Source organism: Manacus candei, unplaced genomic scaffold (genome assembly GCF_025592945.1).
Source record: "Manacus candei isolate 608988 ecotype Guabito, Panama unplaced genomic scaffold, ASM2559294v1 h1tg000165l, whole genome shotgun sequence".
NCBI classification, from domain to species: Eukaryota; Metazoa; Chordata; class Aves; order Passeriformes; family Pipridae; genus Manacus; species Manacus candei.
The window spans coordinates 438,689-461,211 of record NW_026138213.1 but is presented as its reverse complement, the minus strand read 5'-3'; the positions used below and the strand labels follow the sequence as shown (position 1 = coordinate 461,211).

The 22,523-nt window shown below is 38.8% G+C and overlaps 2 protein-coding genes across 11 annotated transcripts in view; one reads left to right on the top strand and one right to left on the bottom strand.

The window, feature by feature from the left end:
* Positions 1-22,523, bottom strand: part of TTC3 (tetratricopeptide repeat domain 3) — a 51,699-nt gene that overhangs the window by 4,040 nt on the left and 25,136 nt on the right. For 8 of the 9 annotated variants that reach the window (XM_051773037.1, XM_051773039.1, XM_051773034.1 and 5 more), the window contains 22 exons: positions 22,160-22,272; positions 20,180-20,306; positions 18,607-18,729; positions 18,341-18,442; positions 17,875-17,967; positions 17,455-17,519; positions 15,732-15,868; positions 14,263-14,577; positions 13,288-13,548; positions 13,017-13,063; positions 11,959-12,015; positions 10,663-10,739; positions 10,403-10,540; positions 9,327-10,194; positions 7,424-7,489; positions 6,876-7,025; positions 5,762-5,901; positions 5,122-5,190; positions 4,689-4,785; positions 3,773-3,873; positions 1,200-1,293; positions 636-734 (listed from right to left, as the gene is read on the bottom strand). In XM_051773037.1, coding sequence (XP_051628997.1) covers positions 636-734; positions 1,200-1,293; positions 3,773-3,873; positions 4,689-4,785; positions 5,122-5,190; positions 5,762-5,901; positions 6,876-7,025; positions 7,424-7,489; positions 9,327-10,194; positions 10,403-10,540; positions 10,663-10,739; positions 11,959-12,015; positions 13,017-13,063; positions 13,288-13,548; positions 14,263-14,577; positions 15,732-15,868; positions 17,455-17,519; positions 17,875-17,967; positions 18,341-18,442; positions 18,607-18,729; positions 20,180-20,306; positions 22,160-22,272 — 3,339 coding nt within the window. The remainder of the gene's footprint in view (positions 1-635; positions 735-1,199; positions 1,294-3,772; positions 3,874-4,688; positions 4,786-5,121; positions 5,191-5,761; positions 5,902-6,875; positions 7,026-7,423; positions 7,490-9,326; positions 10,195-10,402; positions 10,541-10,662; positions 10,740-11,958; positions 12,016-13,016; positions 13,064-13,287; positions 13,549-14,262; positions 14,578-15,731; positions 15,869-17,454; positions 17,520-17,874; positions 17,968-18,340; positions 18,443-18,606; positions 18,730-20,179; positions 20,307-22,159; positions 22,273-22,523) is intronic. The other variant, XM_051773035.1, reaches the window with a different exon arrangement.
* Positions 50-22,523, top strand: part of PIGP (phosphatidylinositol glycan anchor biosynthesis class P) — a 58,667-nt gene continuing 36,193 nt past the window's right edge. For both annotated transcript variants that reach the window (XM_051773067.1, XM_051773068.1), the window contains exon 1: positions 50-397. In XM_051773067.1, coding sequence (XP_051629027.1) covers positions 259-397 — 139 coding nt within the window. In that variant the 5' untranslated portion in view covers positions 50-258. The remainder of the gene's footprint in view (positions 398-22,523) is intronic.

Below are 22,523 nucleotides of genomic sequence, written 5' to 3'. Positions count from 1 at the left end.
GTGGCACTCAGTGCTCTGGGCTGGGGGACAAGGTGGGGATGGGGCACAGGGGGGATCCATGGGCTGGGAGGGCTTTTCCAGTCTCAGTGATTCTGGGATTCTCTGTAATAGGGCTTATCCTGATGGATTTTGGAGCTGTTCAACCTGGAGAAGAGAAGGCTCCAGGGAGACCTGAGAGCCCCTTCCAGGGCCTAAAGGGGCTCCAAGAGAGCTGGAGAGGGACTGGGGACAAGGGATAGAGGGACAGGACAAGGGGGAATGGCCTTAAGCTGCAGGAAGGCAGGGTTAGATGGGATATTGGGAAGGAATTCCTGGCTGGGAGGGTGGGGAGGCCCTGGCACAGGTTGCCCAGAGAAGCTGTGGCTGCCCCTGGATCCCTGGAAGTGTCCAAGGCCAGGTTGGAGCAACCTGTTCTAGTGGAAAGTGGCCCTGCCCATGGTAAGGAGTGGAACAAGATGATCTTTAAGGTCCTTTCCAACCCAAAGCTTCTGTGATTCCATGATTTTGGTTCTACAGGAAAACCAGGATGTGCAAAACCATCAGTGCAGCATCTTCAGTTTAACTTTAAACAGCTTAAAAACCTCTCAAAGCAAACTGAAAGAACTTCAAACTGCCATGAAAGGTGAGATACTCACCAGGACACTGGGAGGAGAGGGAATATCCATAATTTCCACCTTAGTGAGGGAAATCTGGGCACCACTTTTCACCAGCTCAATTTTCTCCTCATACTCAGCCTGCAGAGGGAAAACAAACCATCATCCTCCACCTCAGCTTTAATTAAAAGATCCCTCTTCATTTCACATTTACACTTTACATTTGAACTTTTCCAGAGACTTTTCTGGGTTGGTTTTTTTTTTTTTTTTAAAGAAGTTCCACGAATTTCTAAAGAAATCTAAAAGAACCAAGAGATCAGACTTGTTAATGTGGGATCTAATTTTAAAGCACAAGGTGGGATCCAATTTTGAAACATGTGGATAAAGGACAGATTTCCTTGCCTTTGTAAAATAGAAGATATTCACTGTAAATTTATTTAAATAACCTGGATATAAAACTGTGTCTTTCTTCTGTATTTAAAAAAAAAAAAAATAAATCCCAGGTCAATACTTGGTGTTTCAAAAAAAAAAGGAATGCAAAGTTATTTAAGGTTTTAATTTCCCCAAATTCAACTTAAAAGCTTGCTAAGAGAAAGGAAGCCTTACCTCTACTTTTTCCAGCTGTTTCTTTACATTGGAAATAAAAGTTTCCCAGGAATCAATCTGTGACTTCAACAAAGGTGCTGCTGAAGCTGAGCTGCTGAAATATTGAAGATTTGCAGTTAAATTCCACCATTGTCATTATTTATCTTTAAGACCAGTGGTGTCTGTACAAGTTTCTCCCTTCAAGATTTTAAGGGATTTTGGGTTAAAAAGTTAAATTCTTGGTGTTCAGATTCCATCCAATCCCAGAAGTGAACTCCTCCCATGGAATTTAGGATTTTGCAGCAACATAAGGACAGGGAAAGGGAATTTAATGACTTAAATTTAAGGTGCCATCAAGGGCTAAATCAGGTCCTTGTAAGGAAGAAAACAACCTTGGCTGCCCAGTATTTTCTGTTCACACTTCAGTTCTTTCCCAGGGAAAACTGGGAATAACTGGAATGTTCCCAGGTGCCAGATCTTCCCCAGCTCAGACAGAAAACAGGGATAAGGATGAGCCTCAAAGACCAGCTGAATTTTGGTTGGGGCAATACTTAATACCCCAAATCCCCTGTACTTAAGATATTATAATTTCATATTTTCTCTAAATATTATATTTTATTCAATTATGTGACAAGAAGATAAATGTTATTAAAAAACACCCCAAAATTACAGGTGAGTTTTGCTCCCAGAGGGATGCCAGCCTGAAACATAAGAGTTAGAGGCAGCTTTTCCACAAGCTGAGTTAAATTAAACATTTATAATTCATATTCTTATATGTTATATATATTACATATATATTTTATATATATAAAATATATAAAAATATATATAGCATATTATATATAAAATATGTAATAGCTTATAAAATATAATATATTTTATTTATATATTATATATGAATATATTATGTATAATATATAATATGGATGTATATTATATATAAATATATTATGTATAATATATATAATATAGATGTATATTATATATAAATATATTATGTATAATATATATAATATAGATGTATATTATATATAAATATATTATGTATAATATATATAATATAGATGTATATTATATATAAATATATTATGTATAATATATAATATGGATGTATATTATATATAAATATATTATGTATAATATATAATATGGATGTATATTATATATAAATATATTATGTATAATATATATAATATGGATGTATATTATATATAAATATATTATGTATAATATATAATATGGATGTATATTATATATAAATATATTATGTATAATATATAATATGGATGTATATTATATATAAATATATTATGTATAATATATATAATATAGATGTATATTATATATAAATATATTATGTATAATATATAATATGGATGTATATTATATATAAATATATTATGTATAATATATAATATGGATGTATATTATATATAAATATATTATGTATAATATATAATATGGATGTATATTATATATAAATATATTATGTATAATATATAATATGGATGTATATTATATATAAATATATTATGTATAATATATATAATATAGATATATATTATATATAAATATATTATGTATAATATATAATATGGATGTATATTATATATAAATATATTATGTATAATATATATAATATAGATGTATATTATATATAAATATATTATGTATAATATATAATATGGATGTATATTATATATAAATATATTATGTATAATATATATAATATAGATGTATATTATATATAAATATATTATGTATAATATATAATATGGATGTATATTATATATAAATATATTATGTATAATATATATAATATAGATGTATATTATATATAAATATATTATGTATAATATATAATATGGATGTATATTATATATAAATATATTATGTATAATATATAATAGGGATGTATATTATATATAAATATATTATGTATAATATATAATAGGGATGTATATTATATATAAATATATTATGTATAATATATATAATATAGATATATATTATATATAAATATATTATGTATAATATATAATATGGATGTATATTATATATAAATATATTATGTATAATATATAATATGGATGTATATTATATATAAATATATTATGTATAATATATATAATATAGATATATATTATATATAAATATATTATGTATAATATATAATATGGATGTATATTATATATAAATATATTATGTATAATATATATAATATAGATATATATTATATATAAATATATTATGTATAATATATATAATATAGATATATATTTTTATAAACTATAGATATTTTATGTATTATATATCTTTTATATATTTTATATATTAAAATTTTATATTCTTAAAAAATAAAAATATAAAGTTAGTTTTAAAAATCCCCCAGATGTGTGATACTAAAGCAGGGGGAAAATTATAATTTTAATGTTAAAAATGTAAATATTTTCATAATATTTAAACACAATAATAATAATAATAAATATTTTCATAATATTTAATCACAATAACAATAATAATAGTGAATAAACACTCTGTAATTGTATTTAACAACCAGGAGCACTAAAATTTGTGGTGTGAACTCTCTGTACCTGCTCAGTGTCTTCAGCATCTTGAGATTTGCTTCTGCTTTGGCAACGGTGCCATTGAGCTTCCAAACTTCACTTTCCTTCCAGTTCTGGAATACTGAGATCTGGAACCAAAGAGTTAAAAAAAAGAAGTGTTAAAAAAACCCCTCAAACACGAGGGGATAAAAACCCCCTCCAACTAAATTTTAATTAGAAATTCAATTTAATTAGAATCTGAAACAGGAGTTTGACAACACAAAGCACAAACACACCCAGTTCCCACAGGGAGGAATTTCAAGTGGAATGAACATCCCAGGGCTTTGGGGAGGATAAAAAGTTCCCTCTGCAGCTTCTCCCACATAAACACACACATCTATATGCAAATAAACAGATATTTAGCTATAAAAGGCAGCCTTTTAAATACTGCAAGGTTGAAGGCTAGAGTGGACCAACAAGAGCCTTCAAGCTCTTCCTAAGAAAGGGAGAATTGTTCACAATATTCTCAATATTCCAAGCATTTCCAGCATAAAACAGCTTAGTTTAGAAAAAATATTGATACATGAGTTTTACCTGCATAAGGAAGTAGCTACATATTCATTAATAACTTAAAACAGGGAGGTTTTTTAATGTTTCTGGGGTTAATTCCAAATGGAATCTCTTCATAAACAAGGATGTGACTCAATTATCTGAGTTGAATTTTGTTTGGGGCAATAATTTATGTCCTGGATTTTCTGCACTTTTAATACTAATTCAATAATAATAATAATAATAATAATGCACCTTGACCTGCAAAGTTTTGTGGGAAAACATCAGGAACAGCACTAATCAATATTGGAATAACATTTTTGCTATCACCTTCCCCACCTCCAATGAGCACAAATGATCCAAGCTCTAGCAAAAGGTTTTTAAGGGGTTTTGGTGGTTTTTTTTTGGTTTGTACCTCTGCTTTAACAGCTCTTTTCACACACTCCTGGCAGTCATCTTGACTCTTTTTTATAAGCTCTTCCAATTTTACTTTCTCATTAGCAAATTTATTACTGTGAAATAAAAAGAAGTTAAATGTTTGAGTAACATTTCCAGCAGAGCAGTATTTAAAATTTATGCCATTTTAGAGGTTTTCTACAGCTACTCTCTACTCAGTATCATGTAATCAAGGGAAATATATGAGAGTATGATGAAAAGACAGATGTCCATTATTCTAAATATTAATATTTACTCAGGATAAGTAAATTAAACAAACTTAAGATTAAGAGATACAGGTTAAAGTGCTTATTTCTCCCTGAGCCTTTACCCAGAGTGAAGCAGAAAACTCCAATATTGACAAATCAGCAGAAAAAAATGGAAATATTGCAGAAAAGTACAAGACTTTTTACCTGGTATCCAGAAATGTATTTAAATATCCATTATATTGCTTTTCCTTGTCATCAATGGTCTTCAAATACCTGCAGGAATGAAACATTTATTAAACTTGTGCTGATAAAGGTTCGTTGGCAAATGTGTAACAGGTTCCTCTGTGGCCACAATGACAACCTGTGTGCTTTAGATATTGTTGTATCTTAATATCTGTATATTTTAGATACTGTTTGATGCCATAAATATTACAGTGTTCCCACCCCTGGAAGTGTCCAAGGCCAGGTTTGGATCTTGGAGCAACCTGGGCTAGTGGAAGGTGTCCCTGCCCGTGTTGGGTTGGGACTGGATGAGCTTTAAGGTCCCTCCCAACCCAAACCATTCCATGATTCTATCCTAAGGACATTTAAATATATTCCTAATAAATCAGCAACTAATATAAAAACCAGGCTGATGGATTTTTCCAGAGAAATTCTGCCCAAAGAGTAAAGATTAAACAACAGCACTGAAGGACCAAACTCCTCAGGGCTCTCTGACATCTTGACTTACCCAGCCAAGGGTTAGGTTTAGATATATAATAAGTGAAATATGTCTGTAAAAGTCAGAGATACCTGATGTCTTTCCAATGGCAGACTGCTGTAAATCTGTGTCTAAAATCAGTACCTCTCATTGGTGTCTGTGTGTTTTTTGGCCGTGCTCCTCAGGGCTTTTAAGTTGTCTCGGTTCTCTTTTTTCTCCTGCTGCCATTTCTTCCCTTGTGCTTCCGAGTCCTGGTGAAACCAATCCAGTTCATTCTGGGAGACCTGAAAGCAGAAAACAAAGTTTCTTTTCTGAAAAACAGTGTTTTATTCAGATGCAAGGTCGAGCAGAATGAGGATATTTATCATAGAATCATAGAACCAGCTGGGTTGGAAGGGACCTCCGAGATCATCAAGTCCAACCTTTGATCCACTGCCATGATGGTTCCCAGCCCATGGCACTGATGCCACATCCAGTCTCATCTTAAACAGCTCCAGGGATGGAGAATCCACCACTTCCCTGGGCAGCCCATTCCAATGGCTGAGCACCCTCTCTGCAAAGGAATTCTTCCTAATCTCCAACCTAACCCTCCCCTGGCACAGCTCCAGACCCAGCCCTCTTGTCTTGCTGATGGTTGCCTGGGAAAAGAGACCAACCCCCCCTGGCTCCCCCTCCTGTCAGGGAGTTGCAGAGAGTGAGGAGGTCTCCCCTGAGCCTCTTCTTCTCCAGGCTGAGCCCCCCCAGCTCCCTCAGCCTCTCCTCACAGCACTTGTGCTCCAGTCCCTTCCCCAGCCTCGTTGCTCTCCTCTGGCCCTGCTCCAGCCCCTCCATGTCCTTCCTGAGCTGAGGGCCCAGAACTGGACACAGCACTCCAGGGGTGGCCTCACCAGTGCTGAGTCCAGGGCAGGAATCACTTCCCTGGTCCTGTTGCCACCCTGTTCCTGAGCCAGGCCAGGATCCATTGGCCCTCTTGTCCCCCTGGGCACACTCTGGCTCCTGTTCAGCTCCCTGTCCATCCCCACTCCCAGCTCCCTTCCTGCCTGGCTGCTCTCCAGCCCCTCTGGCCCAGCCTGTAGCACTACAGAGGGTTGTTGTGTTATGATCCATCACAGACTGGGGTTGGAAGGGACCTTTATCATCCCATTCCACCCCCTGCATGGGTAGAGACTCCTTCCACTATCCCAGCTTGCTCCAACGTGGCCTTGGACACTTCCAGGGACGGGGATTCCACATCCTGATCCAAGGATGGAAGTTTTACCTCAGTCTCTTCCACGCTTTTCCTCAGGAGCTCTTCCAAAGCACTGATTTCCTCCGAACTTCGGCTCTGCAGCTGCTCAAATTTCTCCTCTGCCTCTTTCAGTTGTTCTTTCAGCACCTGATGCTCCTTTTCCACACGCAGAATATCTCCCTGGAAAGAAATCAGGTGACAAAACCCAACCTAAATGACACGTTTTCTCACTTTTATCTCCTGGCACAGACAGAAACCTGCCATTAACACCACTCTGAACTGTCTGCATGCCCAAATGGAGTGGTTTTGTCAAGCCTCCAGATTTTTGGAAGGGAAATACAATCTCCCTAAAATACAGAACAAAGCTCAAACCCCTCCCTGTTGTGGGCCTGTGTGAAGTTTCCATGAAGAACATCACAGAATACAGAAAGAGGCCAAACCACACAGTACCAAACCACCCAAAATACAGAAATACCTCTTAAAATATGCTATTTTCAGAGAACTTTACCTTCTAACTACTAAATTTTTTGGGGCATTCCTTTAACCTTCTTCATGAGAAATACAAAGAGGTAACTTACTTGTTGGTTTTCAAATGGATGGAAAGGCAAAGTGTTGGTTTCCCTATCAGCTACTTCCTGATTGACCTAAAATACAAGAAATTTTGAGTAAATTAAAAAGCTTTCCAGTTTATAGATGCAACTACAAGGCCAGCTCTGGTTTGGAGCTCTTGTAGCTCACCTACAGCTTTACAAACCCAACTGATTTACTGAGCAGGTCTAAAATAATGCAGAAAAACGTTGTGAAAGTGTTTCTGGAAGGGACTTCAACCTGTAAAGAAAGCACTTGTCTGTCTGATCTTTCCCTAATTTCATGGACCACGAGCATTTATACTGAGAGTCTTCAAACACAGCTGTGCCCTAAATGTCTGAAAACTTCATATTTGCCAGAAGTGTCTGACAGCTCCCTGAGAAGCTGCTTTGTGAGTCCCAAACTCAAGATCTGCCATAGAAGTGCCTCTGCTTAGAAGGGACTCCAGGACCCTGTTTTGCTCCACCACTGGAAGACCTTAATGAAAGAACTGAAGTTCATGATGTCCCTGTTCTAACAGGCTGTTAAAAATCGTGGTCAGATAAGCTTAAAATCATGGAATTGTTTAGGCTGGAAAAGAGCTTTAAGATCATCAAGTCCAACTGTTGACTCAGCACTGCCAAGGCCACCACTGACCCCTGTCCCCAAGTGCCACATCCACACAGCTGGAAATCCCTCAGGGATGGGGACTCCAAACCTCCCTGGGCAGCCCCTTCCAGTGCTTGACAACCTTTTCTGTGGAGAAATTCCTCCTCCTGTCCAACCTGAGCCTCCCCTGGCACAGCTGGAGGCCGTTCCCTCTCCTCCTGTCCCTTGTTCCCTGGCAGCAGAGCCCGACCCCCCCCGGCTCCCCCCTCCTGTCAGGGGGTTGCAGAGCCAGAAGGTCCCCCCTGAGCCTCCTTTTCTCCAGGCTGAGCCCCCCCAGCTCCCTCAGCCCCTCCTGCTGCTCCAGCCCCTTCCCAGCTCCGTTCCCTTCCCTGCACACGCTCCAGCCCCTCCAGGTCTCTCTTCCATGAGGTTCCAGACCTGGGCACAGCCCTGGAGGGGCCTCTCAGAAAACATGATGGAGTTTCCCCCTGAACTGACCCTAAAACCTGGGCCACCACTGTGAGACCACAAGGAAAACATCAGCCAGCAGTTGTTAAATTGCACAAATGTTGTGAAAGTGAAAACAAATCACTGAACTAACTACAAAAGTTAAAATGACAGCAAAGAAGGACTTTCCTTCATCTCTAAAGCAAAGCTGAAACTCTGAAACTCCTTGTGCCCCAGCTCCTTCCTCTGGTGCCCAGTCAAAACTTCTGCACAAACTTGAGGCAGAACAAACTTCAGTCAGCAGCTCTTTAAAGAATTACAAATTAAAACCAAGAGTAGTCGTAGAAAGTGGCAGCAGCTTAAACTGGAAGTTCTAAGGCATCATAGGATGGTTTAAATTGGAAGGGAACTTAAAGGATCAACTCGTTCCAACCCCCTGCCATGGGCAGGGACACCTTCCACCAGCCCAGGTTGCTCCAAGCCCTGTCCAACCTGGCCTGGGACACTTCCAGGGATCCAGGGGCAGCCACAGTTTCTCTGGGAATTCTATCCCAGCCCCTCCCCACCCTCACAGTCAAGAATTCCTTCCCAATATCCCATCTATCCCTGTTCTCTGTCAGTTTGAAGCCATTCCCCCTTGTCCTGTCCCTCCAGCCCTTGGAAATAGTCTCTCTCCATCTTTCTTGGAGCTCCTTCAGGCCCTGCAAGGCCACAATCAGGTCACCCCAAAGCTTCTCCTCTCCAGGCTGAACAATCCCAGCTCTCCCAGCCTTTCCTCCCAGCAGAGCTGCTCCAGCCCTGGCATCCTCTTGGTGGCCTAAAAAGCCACCAAATAATTATCCCATTTTCATTTCTTACCTGAACAGCCACCATCCTTATATGGGGGTTGCTCTTCATTCCAGGTTTGCTTTTGCTTCCTTTTTCCACCTTAACAACCTGTTTACCATTTTCAGCTTCATCTGAGCTACCTGGAGCAGCCAAATTCTCTTTATCCAAGTTCTCCAACCGGCCCCAGGGGTCTTCACACGTTTGAATTTCAGCTGGGATAAGACCATCACAGGCATATTTTCTGACTGGAATTGCTGATTCCTGATTATCCTGAGGAGCTGCAGGATCAGCATAGATATAACCAGGCTGCCTGGCAACATGTGGCAGGACAGGCACTGGAGAAGGCACAGGCAATATCCTTCCATACTGGTAACCCCAGGAAGTCTGAGGCAAAAATATGGGACTTGTAGAATCCAGGTTTTTTAGTAAAACGTCTGCAAACAACGACTTGTTATCCATGGAATCCATACTCTGGCTTTGCAAGGAATTCCTGGATCTCCAGGAAGCAGGGAAGGAAGAATAGGGCAAATATTGTAGAGTCTCATAACTTAAGTCAGGTGATGGTGGTATATGGGGTTGAACAGGGTAGGACTGGGGCTTGAATTCCTCAGCATCTGGATTTAACCGGAGGTTTTTCTGGGAATGATTCCCTTGCACATTCCCACCTATATCATTTTCATTTCTGTTTGTATTTCCCTCAAAGAAGACCGAGTGCTTCTTCAAGCAAATCAGATTATCCACCATAATGAACCGAAGGGATTTCAGAAGGAAGGATTCCAGGCCACCCTGATCCTCCACGACCTTTCGAGTTTCTTCGGGGAAATTTTCATATTCCCCAACTAGTAATTTATTATTAATTTCCAGAGGGCCATGTTCATCCAAGATTTGAGTGAAATACCTGGAAAAAAAATTTAAAAATTGTTAGTTTTAATCCAAGTTTTTAAAATTTCATTCTGAACTTGTATTTCAGTGTATTAGTCCATACCTTTATGGACACACCTACAGACACCAGACCCCCCAAATTATGGACTTAATGCAATAAATGATAAGAATTATGAAGTAAAATTAAACCCTTGAATTTGCTGAGTGCAGAAATTCATACTTACTCATATAAACTCTCAGAGATTGGATCTGGATTATTATAACTGTTACTATTTGAAACTTCATAGAGAGCTTCAAATTCCTCCAGTTGCTTCTGGAGATATTCTGGGATTACAAATGGTTCATTTGTAAAATCTGTGTATCTTAAAAACAATAAAAAAAAGAAAGTTAACCCAGACTTGGTGTTTATAAGTGATTCTTCTCCAGCACTCTGGAGATTGGGCAGTAAAAAAAAAAAAAAAAAGAGATAAATGATGGTACTTACAAATTATTTTCTTCTATAAATATCTTCTCTTCTTCTCGTGGGGCTGTACTAACTCCACTGGATAATACTAAAATAGACTGATTGAAAACAGGTTGATTTGATTATTTTATGTCACAAAATTACAGGCAAAATGATCCCCTGTAAAGACCAGGAGTAACTTGTTTACACCCTGAGTTTGTTCTGTGACTTTGTTACGTTCAGATTATGAACTGCAAAAACTTCTTGGACAATGATTGGCCCCAGCAAGGAAGTTCTTCCTTTAAAATTTATTCATTTCTTCTTCAAAACTTCTTTTGGAAAAAGGAAATTGGGATATTCAGCCCAACAACATGCCTTTTTTTTTTTAACCAAATTTAATCCAATTCCCTTTATGTTGGAGGCAACTTTACCACAGGCAAGTCTGAGTTACCCCACGTGGTTTAATGACACCTTTTATTCTCATGTTCAACATTACAAACATTTGAGTTGTCTCTGAATTTTTATTCTCTGATAAATTTGTATAATCTAATGTTTTATTATCTAATCAACTTGTCTAAATGCACCTAAGTCAGAAAAACAAAAACCTGGCTGATGAGAACAAGAAGAAAAAAAAATAAATAAAATCTTAATTTTCCTCCTGGAATTCTAGTAAAATTACAAAAAGGTGGGGGCACAGAGACTGTATGTGAAACTTTTAATAAAGCAAAATCTTCCATTAAGATTCAGATAAAATATTATTCCCAGCAAAATCTATAAAATAACAAACAACTCAACAGTTCTCTGAGCATTAAGTGGAACAGCTGCATCCTCAGTCACTGATATGCCCATAAAAATGATCAGAAAAATCAGTTAAACACATAATTTCATGTATTTAATCAGGTGTGAGGACACAACGTTTTGAAGTGTCCAAATTTGCCAAATAAAACAGGGCATAAGGTGTTAATTCCACAGTGCTGTCAATGCACCCCTTCCCATAGGGCAAACTGAGGATCAAAACAGTAATTCAGAATTAAGAGCCAAAGGTATCCACTTCTTTTTTTTTTTTTTTCAAGTTTAGAACTACCTTCTTTACTGACAAATTCATATTTTAACAAAACAAAACAGTGTGAACTGAGTATTAACAGCACTTTTCTACTTCAGGAAAATTATTTCAATAATGAATTAATACCCAAATACCTCAAGGCATTTAGGAAAGCAGCCTCTATACATGGGAATGCCAGAAATCCTATAAAAATCCAAATTTTTAAATGGGTTTTAATAGCAATTAGATAGTGTCTGCTTAGTAGTATCTCCTTTAGCAGCTAAAAAGTTACTCACCCTCGAGTCTTTCAAATTCTTCTTCCTGTTTTTGTTTTTAACTTTGATATCATTAGTCTGAAACAGAAATAAATATAAAAAGAAAGTCACTGGGGTTTGTTTTTTTTTTTAACTAGAATAAAATTCTGATGCATTTCCAAAAGCAGCAGGTAAATCTTTCAAGTTTCACATGAAAATTCTCCTTCTGGTTTGCCCCCCCAGATTTAAAAGGTGAAATTCTCCCTCTCCACTCCATCCCCAGGAGGAAAATACAAAAAAAAACCACCCCAGAGCTTTGAAAGGCTGCATCTATTTTATTCAGCATTTTCCCCTTTGAACACTTAAAATATTGACTTTTAAAAATCAGAAGATTGTGTTATTTTATTCTTTCAGCTCATTACTTGGAGCCAAAATTGCATATTTAAAATCATCCCACACCGGTTTTGTGTGGGGAACAACCAAGCAGGGCTCTCAAATGTTGCTTTAGTTTTCCAAGATACTCAAAGATGAAGGAATTAAAATGCTAATTAACTCTTTAACAGGCCCTTAATTATGGATCAACATGACTCCACTCACAGCAATTACTAACAGGCTATTTCAGGCCATAAATAACACTGAAACAAAAACAGTTTCATTGTCGTGGTTTTTGTTTCATTCTTGGATTTCCAACTCAGGAAAAGAAGAAGCAAAAAAACCCCCACATTTTATTAACATGGACATGAATTAACTCCAAAGTTTTCAGTGTCAAAAGTAAACCTTGGGTTTGTAGAGGTGAATTTATTTGCAGGAAATGGGAGTGTCTCAAATACGTAATTAACTGAAATGCATAACACACTTCTGCCAGTTGGAATGGATTTTAATGAAGACACCAATCAAAAAGTCACTCAGAATGAATTGTTTTTATGATTATTAAAATAAATAATTTAAACATCAAATGATTTAAGAAAAGGGAGCTAAACCCACAGACTAAATCTCTAATTGAGTCTGAAGGATGGGGCTGTAAAAGTGCACATCTCTGTTCACTTCAGCACTTGTTCAAAAGGCCAAACTCATCCCAAATATCAATTAAGTTCACTTACTGATATATTTTCATTTCCCTGCTTCTTTAATATAATGGTTGGGTCATCTGTTGAAAGGATAAAAGTCATACTGATTAATAGAAATAGTAACATTCTAATTTCCAATCACAACTGTGAAATTACAGGAAATATCATTATAATCCTTTATCGAACACCACCAAAGCACCTCCAAGATGCAGCTGCAGAATCTTCAGGCTTAAAAACTTAACAATAAATATTTATTTTTGGTAGGAAACCCACCTGGTCCAGGTGGGACCCTTTGCCTACTCACCCATTTTATCAAAGAATTCATCTAAAGCTTGATGAAGAAAGGGGAAATGTTCTCTGTTGTCCTCTAAAAGCCATATAAAACAACGGGTTTTCTCTAAGGGGGGTTTTAAGAAATAATCACAAATCTCTTGCTTTTCAGGAGTTGTCACATAATCAAATTTCCTGCCATACTTCTGGTTCCAGAGTGGGGCTAAAATAGAGAAGTCAAGCTCTTGCAATAATTGTTCATATTGATGGAGGAAGTTTTTTGTAGCTGTCAGACCTGAAAGAGATGGAAGAAAAAACCTTAATGTTTCATTCCAGCTGCAGAGTTTTGGTGCTTAAAACAAGATATTCCTCTCCAAAGGGAAGCACTTGGCTCTGGAAATTAAATATCCACGTGAAAATGCAAACAAAAAAAAAATGATAAATGGGGTTTAGGTCCATTTTAATCAACACCAAATTATTATTTGTGTAACAAATCTATAGAAATTCCTGAAAGAACACGGATGCAACAGAGCAGAATGAAGAAGACCCAAATCTCCTCCAAGGTTTTGGCATTTGATGCCTGGAAAAATCTTCCTCCAATTATAAATCCAACAGGATTCCACAGCAAGGCACCACATCAAGTTCCTCCCGAGTTTAGCACAGGCAGTTAAACTGTAATGACTAAAACCCCACCAGGATTTACTTTCCAGAAACAGATCATTTATGCAAATATCCTCATTTAAGGCTATTCTGGTAATTTAAAGACAATAAGAGAAAATAAACCTGCTCCATTTTCTCCTCCCCTCTTGGACAAAGCCCTGCCCACATCAGGTCATACCTTCCTCTCCAGAAATCCTGGCTAAGGAGCAGGGGGAGGAAAAACAGGGAAGTTTGGCTTTGCCACTTGGAATTAAGAAAGGAAGAGTGGAAAATAGGGAAAGGAAGAGTGGAAAATAGGGAAGTTATGCTCTCCTCTGCCAGATTCTGCTCTTCCAGGAGCACAACCTACCCAAGTTATTAAGATGTTTCAGCCACTTGAGTAATTTGGGATCCACCCCTTCCAGCTCGCTCAGCACGTGGATGAACCCCCTTGTTTTGACCCGGTTCTTTTCCTGAATTAAGTGGCTGATGAGCTGCTCCATCACTTCCTTGGATTTGCTGCTAGTTTGGGAATAGGAGGTGTAATCCTCCTGGCTGATGACAAACCAGGACAGTAATTCCTTTAATAACTTGGCAGCATCAGCCACTGCTGTCTGGATCTGCTCGGAATTCCGGCTGATGTGCTGCAGGACCCGGTCACCAGCATGGAAATCTTGGCCATAACCTACAGAGGGAATCAAAAAAAACCCCAAAACAAACAACATTTCATGTCTCTACCACAATAAAAAACCAATTTTTAAGTACAGGTGATTCTGACTCAGTGGTGTTATTAATTATTTGTTTCATCACCACGCTGAAATTGCAGAATGTTAATAATTATATATATATATGTTTTCCATATAAAATAGCTTTATGTTATGAATTTGATACAAAATTGGTTTAAATTTGGTTTACACAGAGAAATAAACACCCTGACTGGATTTTAGGGTGAACAGTCAAGTCAGCTGCAGGTAACAGTGACCTGCAGTGGCTCCAAGGACCATGGAAAAGCCACAGAAAAAGAGACAGCAAATACTTCAAAAAAAAAAACCAAAAACAAACAGGAGGCTACTGGATGTGATTTTAGAAACCCACAGGGAAGCAAAAAAATCTCTCCAAGTGCCAGGATATGCCACTGAGCAACAGAAGGATCTAGAGAACTCAGGGAATGGGTTGGATGGGATAAAAAAGCACCCTCGGAGTATTTAACAGGGAAAATCCTTCCAGGAAATGGAGTTAATTAGATGCCAAGTTCATAACACAGACAAAAAAATGAATTTTTCCAACATCACCCCTTTCTCTTTGCCCTGACAAGCTGCAGGGGATGTTCACAGTTCTGAAACAGGGCAGTGCAGCCCAACAGCCCAGCAAAAGCTGGAGCATTAACTGCCCACAAACTTTTAAACTAAAGTATTTTATTTTACCCCAATCCTCTGAAATGTACTTTTCAAGTCACTGCTGATATAATTCTTTCTTTGAGAAGATCCTGGGGTTTTTTTCCTCAACAGCATCCCAGCTTTTTGGGCATAAAGCTTTTCCTGAAATCCCTTTTAAGCAGGAATTTTAAACTTGGAATTGGAGCCTTTTGGCCCCTTTGGGCTGACTCTGCACAAAGCAGCCAAGGAAGAACCAAAGGTTTTCCACAAGGAATTTAACCCTGCACTGACACATCTGGAAATTAAAACCAGAACTGAAATAAAAGTCAATCCAAGGCAAAACACACGAGTCTTCCAGAGGAGGATTATGTCCAACATCAGCATCCACCACCTCCCTGGGCAGCCCCTGCTGATGTTTCCAACCCTTCCCATGAAGAAATCAGGACAACAACCTGCCACCTACCCCTGTTCTGACTGTGCTGGGCCCGTTCCTTCCCCTCCTGGTTCTCCTCTGCTTCCTTTTGAGTGGAATTTCGAGCCTCTTCTCGCGCCCGTTTTCTCCGCAGTTTTTTTTCTTGCTTCGTTTTTAACTTCCTGATACTGAAAAAAAAAACCAAAACCCACTGCCTGAGGTCAGCTGCCAAAGGAATCAGGCACATCTCAATTATTTGTCATGATGTTATTAGCTACAAGCTCCATTTCCCTGGAAATACTGCCCTGAAAAATACAAATATGACAAAGCCGGTTTTCGTTTACCAGTCAAGAGACCACGAAATTTCACAAAAGTTGCATAAAAATCAAGTATTAAAATCCTCAATGCAACAATTTTTACTCCCATTAAAGATGTCTGAATTAGCAATAACACCAATATTATCCTTTTTTTTTCCCTAATTTCAGTATTATCCTTTTTTTTCCCCTAATTTCAGTATTATCCTTTTTTTTTCCCTAATTTCAGTATTATCCTTTTTTTTCCCCTAATTTCAGTATTATCCTTTTTTTTTCCCTAATTTCAGTATTATCCTTTTTTTTCCCCTAATTTCAGTATTATCCTTTTTTTTTCCCTAATTTCAGTATTATCCTTTTTTTTCCCCTAATTTCAGTATTATCCTTTTTTTTTCCCTAATTTCAGTATTATCCTTTTTTTTCCCTAATTTCAGTATTATCCTTTTTTTTTCCCTAATTTCAGTATTATCCTTTTTTTTCCCTAATTTCAGTATTATCCTTTTTTTTCCCTAATTTCAGTATTATCCTTTTTTTCCCTAATTTCAGTATTATCCTTTTTTTTCCCTAATTTCAGTATTATCCTTTTTTTTCCCTAATTTCAGTATTATCCTTTTTTTTCCCTAATTTCAGTATTATCCTTTTTTTTCCCTAATTTCAGTATTATCCTTTTTTTTCCCTAATTTCAGTATTATCCTTTTTTTTCCCTAATTTCAGTATTATCCTTTTTTTTCCCTAATTTCAGTATTATCCTTTTTTTTCCCTAATTTCAGTATTATCCTTTTTTTTTTTCCCTAATTTCAGTATTATCCTTTTTTTTCCCTAATTTCAGTATTATCCTTTTTTTTTCCTAATTTCAGTATTATCCTTTTTTTTTCCCAATTTCAGTATTATCCTTTTTTTTTCCCAATTTCAGTATTATCCTTTTTTTTTCCCAATTTCAGTATTATCCTTTTTTTCCCTAATTTCAGTATTATCCTTTCTTTTCTTAATTTAGAACTCAGCGTTTTTGGAACCCAATATTAACATTTGAGTTCTTTAAACATTTAAAATTTAAATTTTAAATTTTTTAAAATTTTCATTGATTTTTAAATTTTTCTTTCATTTTTAAAAGTTGATTTTGTTTTTCCTCCCAGCATCACTTACAACCTTACCTGACCCAAAAACTCGGTTATATCAAAGGGATGTGCATCAATAACTGAAGGAACAACATTATATAAAGGTTTTATTTATACTTTTTAAGCATTTACACAAAGTTGCTGAGGCAGTAAATTCTGTGGGACGATTTAAATGCCTTTATAATTGCATCATAATGTACTTTACCAGCCTTTTCAGTTTATCAAAAGGCCAAGAACAGTCTTTCCAAAGGATTGGTGTTCTTTTAGCAACCCCCAAAAAGGCACGAAAATCAGTCCTAGAGAGCCCTGGTTTGTTCTCAAATTGATTTAAAACAGCAGAGACCTTACCTTGAACATTTCTGTTTAATACAGGCCCTTGGTGGTCCCTTGGGTTTTGTGATTTTTAGTTCAAACTACCAAAAGAAAGGATGAGGAATTAATTAAATTTGGGTTTACAAGGCCAACGTGGCTGCACCCAAACCCCAAAAACATTTGGAAAGCAGTAAAATGCTACAAAAGAGAAAAGGAAGCCTAAATAAACCTCCTGAAGGTCTAATTAAAATTATCTTTTGCTGCTCTAAGTTGGGATGGAGCACCTTTATCAGCAGGAAAGAGAGGTTGGGAGGTAACACAGGGAATTGATATTCCTAAATAATGCTCAGATCCCACAGTTAAGACAGCACAACTTAATTTTTTTTGTGCAGTTAAATTCTCATCTTCACTTTATCTCCTTAATATTTTTAAGATGTAAAATATGAATGTACTTACTTCACATTTTACTGCACCAGAAGAACTGAAAATAATTATTTTTGAAATAAGGCCTTTACAATCGGGAGTAAAACACAATTCCTTAAGGAAATCCTGAGGGGAGAAAACACACAAACCAAAGAGATTTAAATCCACAAACACCAGCTGTGCTCTTACACAAATCACAGTTTCTTAATTGGAGGTAGTTAACAAAAAAAAAATTGAATCAAAAAATTCAGGAAGGTCTGTGGCACACCCCTGTCATTCCCAAAGCCCCTCCTCCAACTTCACACTCAAAAAAAAAAAATCAATTTTCAGAATATGTATTTATGCATTTATTACTGCATATGTTGCCTGATTTCCCTTTGTTTCACACAGGCTGCTGATACTGTGGTTTATAAAATTATGTTAAGTATAATATAAATAAAATCTAATATCAATAATATAAACTTGATTAAAGATGCCTGTGGCCTGCCAAAGATCTTACCTTATCACTTTTATCACTGTAGCTCGTTGTTTTCAACTTTTTCCAGCAGCTCATATGAAACTCCACCCTGCACTGCTGACAGCAAATAACACGTATAAAACCCTAACAATGAGAAATGGGACAAATGCAACATTTTTAAGGAAAAGCATAACAGAAATAAACACCTCAGCTTAACAGGAAGGAACATGGAAGGGGGCAGAAACCATGCAAGCATGAAGTTTTACTCCTCAAACCCTTTTAAATTCACCTCTGCCCTCAAAATTTACCTTAAAGTCTGGGTCTGTAAAAAATATTTGGATTTTGGAGTGGCCGTGGCACTGCTGATACCGACAGACAGCATCTGGTTCTGGAGGGAACCTGCACTGCTCAATGCAATTCCTTAAAGCCATCTGAGAAAAAAAAACACAAAAGGGATGTGAGGCAAACTGCATGGAAATCAGGGAAAACTCAGAGTGTACTTACAGGCTCCTGGGGAATTCTGCAGCCAGACACGAAGCTCCCTCAGAAAAGCAGCTGACTAATACCAGAGGAACAACTCTTTTCTAAGTGGAAAGACATAAAATTGTCCTTTTATGGCCAAAATATTCCTGAGTTTGTTTGAAGTGCTGTCAGCTGAGTACTCATATAAAAAAAAAAAAAAAAGCAGGTTTATCTTGGACCCGTGTTTTACACCCTGAGCAATCCCAACTGCAGGAAGTGTCCCACTGCCAAAAAGAAGAGCCAGATTAACTGAGATAATAGGATAAAAAAGGAGTGTCTTGCTCATCTCTGAAGCTTCCCAGAGTATGTCTCACTTGGGATCTGGGTTACAGGATCAAGTACAATCCCAGGGATAGCTCTGGGGAGCCAAGGAGGTCTCTCCCAGAATATTCTCTGAGGGAAAGTCAGATTTATGTGAAGTGGATTTATGTAGAGTCAGTGCAAGTGCCACAGTGCTGGCATTGAGTCCAGAGTAATAAAACACCATTAAAAACAAACAGACCTCTAGCAAACCCTGCCAGATATTTGCATTATGCTCTCCAGAGGTCCCAGACCACTGCGACCAGATTTCTGAGGGGGGGGTCTCTGAGAAATCCTCGGGTCGGTTTTTGTTTAGGAAACAAAAGAACTGCTGCTTCCACCCAAAACTAAACAGGTCCAGCCAAGCTCAGACACTGAACAACCTCCAAAGTTCTCCTGGGCCAAAGTGCCTCCCTGCAGGGCAGCTCCTGTGGTGCCACATCCATGAGGCACAATTTTCAAGTTAAAGGGGGAGTTTTGCCTCAATCAAAAACGACACAGTCAAAGCCCCCTGTCTGGTTTTCAACACGGCCACACTGCTGCCATTTTCCACTTCACATCTGTGCCAATTCCAATTTTTAACCAGCTCTCTCCAGCATTATTTTGTGCATTCACAACTTAGAAGTTTGCTGATGTGCAATGAAGGAATTCATCCATCATCACAGGATCATCGAGGCTGGAAAAGATCCCCAAGATCAGACTCCACCCTGTGCCCAATCCCCACCTTGTCCCCCAGCCCAGAGCACTGAGTGCCACGGCCAGTTGTTCCTTGGGCACCTCCAGGGATGGGCACTCCACCACCTCCCTGCCTTTCCACGAGAAAATTCTTCCCTGAAGAAATCAGGAAATACTTAGAGTAGATCAGAACCATATTCCACAGAAATCCCCAAGCCTGACCTAGAGTTCCTGCTCTTATGCTGTTAATGGGATGCTTCCCACATTTCCATTTCACCCCCATCTTTCTTGGATGTGGGCAGTGGGAGGCAGGGAGGAGGAGGAGGAGGGGGAGGAGGAGGAGGAGGAGGAAAAGGAGGAGAAGGAGGAGGAGGTTAAACACACCTGCAAACTCTCTGTCTGAGTCTCCTCGATGACCCGAGCTGTCGCTGGCCACGTCAACACCCCCGGGACAATCTTCAAATCAATCATCAGCTTTGATCTCAGGAACTGATCGAGTGCATGAGCAAATCTGGAGTTGGAAACAGGCACAGAGTGTTCAGATCCTCTGTGAGCAACTTCTACACAGTCTCTGAAGATTCATTTTACCATCCAAGCAGCAAACAGCGGCAACGGAGAGTATGTGGGGTGAGAACACCTGGTTCATTAAATTCCCTGTTTAAGGACTCCCTGGGATAAAAGATTCAAGCTGTGAGCCAGGTAAAGGGTTCAGCATCCAGGCACGGATACAGGGCAGACTGAGAGCCTGTGCTGACATTCCAGGGATCCACGAATGTGCTTGGGAATGCAGAGTGAGGACCTGTGTGTGTGTGTGCACAGGAGTGACCTTCAACCCTGCTCAGCCAGGGAGGGGTTCTCCCTGAGTTCAGGCAGTGCAGACATGGGAGCAGCCCTGCCTGGGGGAGGCTGGGTGGCCAGAGGTGTTGTCACCTGTGCAGGCAACTTTTTGGGTCAAAACTGCCAAGGAAAGAAGAGCCACAACCACGGGATTGGGATGCAGACAGCTCCTGGAACACAGACTGCACCCAACAGTGGGAAGCAGGAATCCCCTCTCAGCATCCAACCCACTCTGCCCAGTGCTTTGAGATGTTCCACACGAGGAGGGGGTTAAGGTTTAATATCAAAACTTACTTAATTTGGCATTGTACTGGCTTTATATGGCAAGGCTGGGCAGGGAGGTGGGGACCATTCCCTGAGGAGAAGCCAGGGCTGCCCCAGATCCAGCTGGATACAACAAACCCACCACAGGGAACAGCAGAGCCCCTCAGGCAAAGCACCTCAGGGAAAACAGGGATAAGGAAGGACAAAACACACTGCAGGGCTGTGGGGAGTAAGGGGAAAAAAGCTCCCCCATGGCCCATCCCTCTGGGCTGCTCAGGGGAGGAGGGAGAGGAGGAGGGAATGAGGGAGTGAAGTCGAGCCTGGGATAAAGAAGGGGTAGGAGAAAGGTGATTTTAGTAGTTCTACATTTTTTCCCCACCATTCAACTCTATTTTAAGGGACAACAAGTTGTTTTGCCTCACTTCGAGTCTGCTTTGCCCGTGGCTCATTAGCAAGTGATCTCTCCCTGCTTTTATCTCAATCCCGGAGCTTTTCCACCTCCTGCTGAGGAGAGGGAGAGGGAGCAGAGCTGGCTGAAGGTCTCTCACCCCACCACAAGCTTTCTGGTGGATTTTGATCGCACTGAGCAGCGGCGAAGCACCAAAAATCACAACCCAAAGCTTTACACGCAGCAATCGCCACACGGAGCCGCACCACCGCAGCTGGGATTCCCGGTATGGGGATGCTGGGAAGAAACCCCACCAGGAATACAGTTTCTCGAGTTTCTTACTTGCCCTGTTTCTGCACCTCACCTCCCTCTGGTGTTTTGGCTCAGGAAAACAGGAAAACATCCCTGTTATCTGTCCCAGGGAATGCGGTGACTCCCTGGGGCAGCCGCCTTATCTCGGCCCAAGGTCACTCTCCGGCCTCCCCAGGCCTCAGATAAGTTAAGCTTTCTTTACACTACATTTTTTTCCACAAGAACACAAAGGGTTTTGTTCTTCTCCCACAGAGCTCTCCCCCCTCCCCACCACTGCAGGGATGAGCTGGTCAGTCCTATCCCTGTTCCCTCAAATCCGCTGGATTTATTCTGCAGCTTCCTTGAGTTCCTCGGCAGGAACAAACTCCAAGTTGTAATAAACCAAACTCCGAGTTGTAATAAATCATCCTGATGGATGAATTCAGTGATTGACACTAAAATCAGCCTGATGGAGGAATTCACTGATTGACACAGAATAATTAAACCCCCACCACACCTCGCTCCTCAAAGGAAAGGATTTTTTTTTCCTCCTACCAAATCTTGAAGTTTTCCATCACACCAACCTGTTTTGCCTGAGGTAAACCCTCCCAATTCCATAGTGTGCCAAACAAAAGCATCTTTCTTCTGGGTATTCTTCAATTATTTTCTTAAACTGGTCTTCAGCTTTTGTCAATGCCTTCAAAAGAAATGTAAGACACAAATAAACGGTGCTTTTCCATAAGTTTTCCACTTTTCCTCTCTTTTTTTTTTCCCCATTACAGTGGGTCGGGGTGCCCTATTCTTTGATTAGTCTTATGAACAGTAAATGGAATTACACAATCTCATGATCACAGGAAAAGCTTCCCCTTTTTTTAAAAAAAAAAAAGAAACTTATTCTGTAAACACAGACTCCCTCTGAAAGAATGAAATTAAATGGCTTTTAAATTG